We start from the raw sequence: 8,751 nt of genomic DNA on the forward strand, positions 1-8,751 counted from the left end.
TAAAATATTTCAAACTCATTCTGTTATTACATATTTACATACATATAAACTTCATAAAACTTATCTTAACACATTAATGGTTCGCTCTTGTTCACAAATCATAATCTTATCCCAAAGTAGATTTTATAGAACACATCGAATATACGGAACAAATACAGAAGTGCATCATTATGCACTAATGAACAGAGAGCACTAAAATGTTATACAGAACATAGAGCACTGACGTGCTATATATCAGAGAGCACCAACGTGCTAATAATTAGAGAGCACCAATGTGCTAATAATCAGAGAGCGCGCTAAAGTTCCTTAATGGCATGCCACTAATATCCTACTAGTTCTAAATTCCATCTACTTGGGCATTAAAACTGAATTTCATACATTTAAATACTTTATGGAATTATTTAGAAAAAGATTTCTCATTTCTCCATCATTACAATTTAGTGCACATTTCACAAATCACAATTATCACACCATTTTCACATATATATACTTTTGTCACAACATTTACTTAATGTTCAAACAATATACCATCTTATATTTTCCATCTATAATTTTCTTTACAAATTTCATAGTTCCATAATCTTTTATTTTACTTTATTTTATTTTATTTCTAAATAATTCTATACTATAATATAGACATTTAACTAAAATAATTTAAAAATAATAATCTTGTAGTACTTACAACAAAAAGGTTGAGATGATGTCTCCCTTCACTCCTTAGCCTTATCTTTTCTTTTTCTTCAATTAGGTCCTCTCCTTTCTTTTCTTTCTCTTCAATTTCATATAAAAAGATAACATTTATATATTAGAAAACAATCAAATAACTTTCCTATATTATTTAATAAAATAAACATATATGACATAATAATTTCATAATTTCTTACCTTAGCTAATATTTCAATTTAATTCATAACTAAAATTATTTCTATTTCTATCACAATCTATACCTTATTTTTACTTAAATTCTTCTTATAACTTAACTTAACTCTCAAATTTTCACTAATAAACCCTAATTTCAAATTTCTTACAATTTAGTCCTCATTACATTAAACTTATAACTTATTTCACAATTTAATCCTTTTCGAATCCTAGTTTGAATTTACATCAATTCAATCTCTAATTCATCCACTAATTCAATATAAACTACATAAAAAAATTCTACTAACTTTCAAAATTTCAACATATACCTAATAGTATTTTGTTCTAGAATCATAAAACTCAAAATTTCAAGAAAATAACTTAATTTGACTTACCGATTTGAAATTGAACCTTAAAACCCTAAATTTCTTCTTTACTTTTTCTTTCTTTCTTTCTCCCTGTTTCTCCTTTGTTTCGATTCTGTTTCTTTATTCTTTCTATTATTTCTTTTGTTTTATGTATATATAATAATATAATATAATATAATAAAATAACATACTTATTAAGTAAATATAATATAATATATATTTTAAATTAAAAATATTTAGATTTTTCAATGTTAAACCGCCTAAATTTATAACAATGGTATATTTGTCTATTTAGTCCTTTTTACTTTCTTTAATTTATAATTAAACTTTCACACTTATTTCAATCTAATCCCTTTTCCTAATTACTTCTAATTAAATCAAATTCACCTAGTCAAAACCTAATTAGACACACAACTAACTTCATAAATATTTATAATAAATATTTACGAATCCGATTTACCGAAACGGAGTCCCGGAAATGTATTTTTTATTTAATTCATTTAAATAAATTTTACCATATAATCAATACAATTTTATTATCAAAATTTTCATGCAACCTTTCTATCATAATATAGACCATACCACAATAGTAAAATAAATTTTCTTTTTAGCTCGGATTTGTGGTTACGAAACCACTATTTCGATTTACTGAAAATGGGTTATTACACCGTGCCCATGATTACAGTAGTGACAAGCAACCTCCGATTTTTGCTTTATTCGGTCGCGTCGCCCCGTACATCTCCCGGTACAATGTTGCCAACACAGCAGACCCCAACTAAATTCACCAGCTACTAAAAAATCAACGAGTTTCAGCAGCCATCTTAGATGTATGAGGTTTCGTGACAAGTCCAGCATAAGATAACCTCCAATTATCTAAAAAATATATGCCCGAGCATATCGGATTCTTTCTAGCTCGGTTGAATCATCATCCGGATCTGAAAATGTGTCTCGTAACCAGCCCATCTCGATCTGACCTCCGTTAATATTCCCCGGAATAGCGCCCAAAAGCTCGTAGCATGCCGCTCCCCAATCACCAGATTGAACAGACCCGGTGACTGCGTACCCGTCCACCGGCAATCCCAATTGCAAATTGACATTTTCCAAAGTAATAGTGCACTCTCCACATGGAAGATGGAATGTGTGCGTCTCAGGTCTCCACCTCTCAATCAACGCACTGATAAGTTTTGGGTCCAACTTGCATCCCCGACCTACCGTCACCACGTGCCAAAAACCCGCCTCCCGCGGGTAATTCTCTACCAACGGTGATGGAGGACCATGCATATTATGGATATAGCATTGCAATATCCGATCTACAGACTTTTATAACAAATAATAAAATAATAATTATTTAAAATTGCATAAATAAAAAAAATCTTAAATAATATTTAAAAATTAAATTTAACACTTACCATTTTCATTTGTTCGACGGATATATGCTTGTCATCAAGACGAATCAATTCTTCGGCCATTGCTAAATTGGTACAAATTTTTACGATTTAAAAAAAATTCAAAAAAAAAAAATTTAAAACTTTTTTAAAAATAATTAAAAAATTAAAGCTTTTTTAAATAGAAATTTAAGAGGAATTTGAAAGGAATTTGAAAGAATATTAGAGAGAAATTGAGAGAAATGATTCAGTTGTGAAAAAAATGAATGGGGATTTTTATAGTTTTTTTTTACCGTTGGGGGGTCACTAACGGTAAAAAAAGTAGCCGTTGCTATTGTTCACGCGCGGGCAAAACGCATCCCCAAGGGAGCGCTTAAGTGGCAGGAAAACGCACCCTTGAGGGAGCAATTTCTGTCCACGTAGGCAAAACGTTTCCTCAGGGACGCTTTTTTCTACCACGTCCCTTGACATCGCGCTGACGACGCGCTTTCGGGGAATTGGGCTATTCCAGTAAATAATTATATACCGGGCCCATTTCGGTAAATTTTTTTAAAAAAATAACTTTTATATGTAATTTGCCCATAAGTTGGCCACTAGAATATTTATTACGTCAAGTACTTAATTAAAACATTTTACATAAAAATGATACTTTAAAGAGGAAAAGAAAAAAAAAGAAAGTGTAAGCAAAGGACTCGGTCCAACCGGTGAACAGTCAAAGAGAGATAAGATCTAAAATGTGGGGTGTAGGCCAAGTAAAGACCAAGACAGTAATTGGGCAACAAAAGGGAAAGCAAGGCACTGACTGCTGAATCAGGTCACCGGTAATAACAGAGCCGGGCCGTCAAATTCGTTGACTTGGCTTGGAGCTCCTCTTACCTCTCATTTTTATTTTAATCACGTGGAACGCGCCGCATCCTTCGGGACGGTGGATTTCTTTCTCCATTTGCCTTTTTTGCCTCTTGATTTAAAGGAAAATAAAAGTAATAGTCAAACACTTTGTTGACCAAATTGTAGACGAAACCTCTTTTTTCTTTCTAAAACGTTCAACAACTCCATATTTTCCGTCCTAGCCCGATTCACACTGGAACCCCCCCCCTCTCTCTCCATGTTTTACCTTTTTAATTTACATATTGAAATTCAAAATTAATATTTAACATAATATTACATGAACTAAACATTTTCAATTTCAAACAACATGGGATAAGAATGTATTTTCATATATTAATTTACTGCATTCTTTCAAAATAAAAAATAAAAATACTGGTGTTTTTTATAGAAAAATCTCAAAGTGAGAATCAAATAAATCTTTTATGATAAATTAAGAAAGGAAATTGTAAAGGTTAAACTATGCTCAAGTCCTTATACTCTCTGTATATATGAAATTTAGTTATCCTACTTTTATTTCAAAGAATTTAGCCCTTTTACTTTTCAAGTTTATTACACCATTTTTCTTGTTACATTGCTATCAAGTGCATATCTGTTTATTCCAAAATGACACACCTATAAACAATTGAACTTAAGTTTTAAAATTTGAAAAGTAAAGAGACTAAATTCTTGAAAGTAAAAATAGAAAGATTGAATTCCAAATCTACAAAAATGTAGGGACTTAGAGCATATTTTAACCAAAAGTAAAATCTAAAGTTACTGCTAATAGTGAAAAGCAGAAGGGATTAAAAAAAGTTACTGAAGCGTAGGTAATTTGGTCAATGGCGATGGCCCCAAAAGGGTAACGAGGCCATTAGAAAAGGGGGGGAAGGTGGGGCCAAAAGCCAGTTGTCAATCGACTAAACATCTTACATAATAATATTAAAAAAGAATCCCATAAAAGAAAATAATAGTAATAATAAATTCCGAAAAATCCAATATTGGTCCAAGGTCCACACCCAATTTATAGGCGATCCCATAGCACCGGTAAAGGACTAGTCGCACTTGACAAACGCCCATATTTACACCCATTTCTCTCTTTCAACGCCATCTTTGCTCCATTTTCTCTTCTCTTCTCTTTCTTTCGTTTCTCCTGTCTTTCTTCTTCTTCTTCTTTTTTATGGACAAAGGATGTGGGCTTGCCCTTCATTCTCTATCTAATTTGTTTCCCGACAATACCAGTTCCAGTTCCAATTCCAGTACTAGGTTAAACCAGAATCCAAACATGTTTCACTTCCCTGTTTCCCTTCCTTGTTCCAGGGACGACCCCCATGACAGTGGCACCGGTACCTCCTCTGATGAGAATCGGCTCCCTGTTGATGAGCTTGACTTTTTCTCTGCCGCTACTGTCAATGTCAAGAAGGAGAGTTTTCATGCTGATTGTGCTCGGTTGGATGTTAATGTAAGAATAATGCATTTTTGGTCCTTACACATGCAATGATGCAACATATTACATTTAGACTGAATTGTTGTTGATATATATATATATAGGGGTTGAATCTTCTCACTGCTAACGCTGGAAGCGATCAATCAACGGTTGACGATGGGGTATCATCGGATGTGGACGATAAACGAGTCAAGAATGAGGTGGCGCAATTACAAGTGGAATTGAAACGTATGAATGCTGAAAACCAGAAGCTAAAAGACATGGTTAACGATGTCAGCAACAATTACAGTGCTCTCCAGATGCACCTCGTAACCTTAATGCAACAACATCAAAGACATGAGGTAAACAACCTTAATACTAGTGTTAGTAGTAGGAGTGATGATGTTTCAAAGGGTTCGGTTTTAAGTAGTAAATCTTTTGATATGGACATTCAGATTAATGAAGTGAAGGAACAAGAAGGGAGTCTGATTGTGCCTAGACAATTCATGGATCTACGCCCATCGGGCATAGCTGAAACCGATCATGAGCCGTCTCATTCTTCCTCAGAAGAAAGAACGCCTTCAGGGTCGCCTCCCAACAACGTTCAAGTTACATCACCTAAGGATTGTTTGAAAACCAAAAACCCAGTTTCTCAGTTGGATCAAGAGAGTTCTAGTTTCCGGGATGGTAAGAGAACAGGTAGGGAAGAAAGCCCAGAATCTGAAAACTTGGGTCGTAACAAACTCCAAAAGATGAATCCATCAAAGCCAATCGATCAAGCCACTGAGGCTACCATGAGAAAAGCTCGTGTTTCGGTTCGAGCTCGATCAGAGGCTCCCATGGTACGTGTGTGTGTATATATATGTATTTATATGTTACTGCTTTAATCTAGTATTCGTAAAAACTCGATCTCAAGTAAGTGATTGATGCAGATAAGCGACGGATGCCAATGGAGAAAATACGGACAAAAGATGGCGAAAGGGAATCCCTGTCCTCGAGCTTATTACCGATGTACGATGGCAGTTGGTTGTCCTGTTAGGAAACAAGTATGTTTCAATCTTTCGTCTGTAACGCTATCGTGTTTTTATCTTAGATTTTCGAGGGTCGAAACTGATTTTGTATACTTTTGGTGTGTGATTCCCAGGTTCAACGCTGCGCGGAAGATCGAACGATCTTGATAACCACTTACGAAGGCAACCATAATCACCCGCTTCCTCCAGCTGCAATGGCAATGGCGTCGACTACGGCCTCAGCGGCTACCATGTTGCTGTCGGGGTCGATGCATAGTGGGGATGGGATGATGAACCCGAATTTGTTTCCAAGGGCAACGCTTCCATGTTCTTCAATGGCGACAATCTCAGCTTCTGCTCCATTCCCGACTGTAACATTAGACCTTACTCACTCACCCAACGCTCTACAGTTCCAAAGACCGAACACACAATTCCATGTCTCATTTCCAGGCCAACCCCAAAACTCAACCTCAACATCAGCAACACAGTTTCCTCAAGTTTTTGGTCAAGCACTGTATAACCAATCAAAATTCTCAGGCTTACAGTTGTCTCAAGATATTGTGTCTTCTTCACAACTACAGCAGCCTCAGCAATCCACACTTGCTGACACAGTAAGTGCTGCCACGGCAGCTATCGCTAACGACCCGAGCTTCACCGCCGCCCTTGCCGCCGCCATCACCTCCATCATTGGCGGTGCTCACCCAAATAGTAGCAGCAACACTTCCAACAACAATAACAACAATGGCAACACCGCAAACAGCAGACAATAGATTAACACTCTCTTTTTTTAATCATTTTTTTCCTTTATTCACTTTTTCCATGTTTTTCATTTGGGGATGAGAAGGAGATTACATGTTTATAGTTTTTTTTTGTTCTTTGTTGTGGGAAGGATTAGAAGAACAGGTAGACAAACTTCATTATTCTTTCTTATTATTGTTTGTTTCACTTTGAATAATTCTAATCAGTTTTTGAAGTGAATACACGAAATTCAAATTTTAAACTTATTAATATCTCTTCTTAAAGACATTATATAAACTAATCCAACAATCTCCTCAAAGCATGAAACAAACAACCGATATTTTTTATATTATTAAAAATCAAGACAAAAACAAAGGAAAAACTGGGCAAAATACCAATAAAAGCACTTTTTTTTTAAATTATTGAAATGGTCCCGGTACAAAATTAATTATCGAAGTAACCTAATTCCCCGAAAATACATCCACGTCAGCGCGTTGTCAGATGACGAGGCAGGAAAACGCTTTCTCAAAGGAGCGCTTTGTCCACGTGGACAGAAAGCGCGCCCTCAAGGACGCATTTTGCTCGCGTCTCCTGCTATGGTTAGGGTTTGGGGTTTTTGGTTTAGGGTTTAGGGTTAGTATTTTGGAGTTTTAGGTTTAGGATTTTAAAGAAAAAAATTAAATAAATAAGGGATTAGGGATTAGGGTTTATTAATTAAATTAATTATAAAATTTTTAAAATTGGATTAGGTTTCGTGTTTATGGTTTTTAAAGAAAAAATCAATTAAATTAAGGTTTAGGGTTGATTGAGTAAATTAATTAAAAATTTTAAAAAAATCAAATTAGGGTTTAGTGTTAATTTAAAATAGCTCCCACGTGGACGCTCTTTTGTTACAGTAACTCTTGAAAAAATAATTTCGAGAAGACGTTTCTGAGCAAATAGTGTCAAAAACACTTTAAGCAGGATGCTTTGTCAGCAAAAGTACTGAAAGAAGCTCCCACGTGGACGCGTTTTTGCTACAGTAGCTCTTCGAAATAGACATTTTCTGAGCAAATAGTGTCAAAAACACTTTAAGCAGGATGCTTTGTCAGCAAAAGTACTGAAAGAAGCTCCCACGTGGACACGCTTTTGCTACAGTAGCTCTTGAAAAAATAATTTCGAGTAGACATTTCTGAGCAAATAGAGTCAAAAACGCTTTAAGCAGGATGCTTTGTCAGTAAAAGTACTGAAAGAAGCTCCTTCGTGGACGCGTTTTTGCTACAGTAGCTCCTGTTTGGTCTGAAGCTATAAACGAGGCAAAACTTTTTCTTAGATTGCATAAGTTACAGCAAAAAAAATTTAGAGAGACTAAGAATGATAGAAATTGAAGATGAGTGAACGTATTAGTGTTGTTATTTACTATGATGGTGAGGTTCGTCACACCGAGAACGGTGTTATTTTTTTATTGGAGAATACAGTGCGAATGGTTTTTAACCAGAACATAAATTTGACAGAACTTCGTAAAAGAATTAGGCATAAAATATTCGAAACGACGCCAATTAAAGTTCTGTCTATTACGTATCGATTTTGTTCTTCTGTTGATCCTGTGACATATGACTCGTTCGACGTAAAAGGTCCTCGTAGCTTGGAGGCAATGATGCAGACTCATCTCGTTAGTGAAGCACCATATATTGAGTTATATGTACAATTTATATCACCAAATGATGCACTTGCAACTGCTGTTCAAGAGGTATACACGACCCCTGCCCGACACTCGGTTAGTGGGTTACAAAATATGGAACAACCCATGTTTGGTAGCGGTATAGAATACACATCCCCTGCACGACACTCTGTCAGTGGATGGGACATGCACCTCGGTGGGTCGATGTTTGATGCTGAAAATACGTACTAGGGAACGACATCAACTTCTAGTGGTTGCCAATCTACATCCAATTGGGCACGTTATGAAACGCCCAGAAGAAGGGATGATGTACTCCCTACAACGTCCACCGGTGAGGGGACCTCGTACATTGCAGATGATGGTGGGCTAGAAGATGACTTTGATGTGGATCCACCTCGAGAGCCTGTGCCCGATGGTGCAAAAGTTTGATTATTTTTTGAAT

The 8,751-nt window shown here is 35.6% G+C and overlaps 1 protein-coding gene across 1 annotated transcript; it reads left to right on the forward strand.

The window, feature by feature from the left end:
• Positions 1-4,533: 4,533 nt before the first annotated feature.
• Positions 4,534-6,915, forward strand: LOC105774675 (probable WRKY transcription factor 31). Its single transcript, XM_012597235.2, has 5 exons — positions 4,534-4,937; positions 5,027-5,263; positions 5,357-5,743; positions 5,834-5,947; positions 6,046-6,915. Exons 1-5 carry the CDS (start codon positions 4,656-4,658, stop codon positions 6,679-6,681), a joined length of 1,656 nt encoding a protein of 551 aa, XP_012452689.1. The 5' UTR covers positions 4,534-4,655; the 3' UTR covers positions 6,682-6,915.
• Positions 6,916-8,751: the final 1,836 nt, after the last annotated feature.

The sequence above is a fragment of the Gossypium raimondii genome, chromosome 6 (assembly GCF_025698545.1).
Source record: "Gossypium raimondii isolate GPD5lz chromosome 6, ASM2569854v1, whole genome shotgun sequence".
NCBI lineage: Eukaryota > Viridiplantae > Streptophyta > Magnoliopsida > Malvales > Malvaceae > Gossypium > Gossypium raimondii.

Bases quoted from the DNA above. Each gene is read 5' to 3' on its own strand.
- LOC105774675 (XM_012597235.2), top strand. From the start codon at position 4,656: ATGGACAAAGGATGTGGGCTTGCCCTTCATTCTCTATCTAATTTGTTT. The intron at 4,938-5,026 runs GTAAGAATAATG...ATATATATATAG, and splicing joins GTGCTCGGTTGGATGTTAAT to GGGTTGAATCTTCTCACTGC. The intron at 5,264-5,356 runs GTAAACAACCTT...ATGGACATTCAG, and splicing joins AACAACATCAAAGACATGAG to ATTAATGAAGTGAAGGAACA.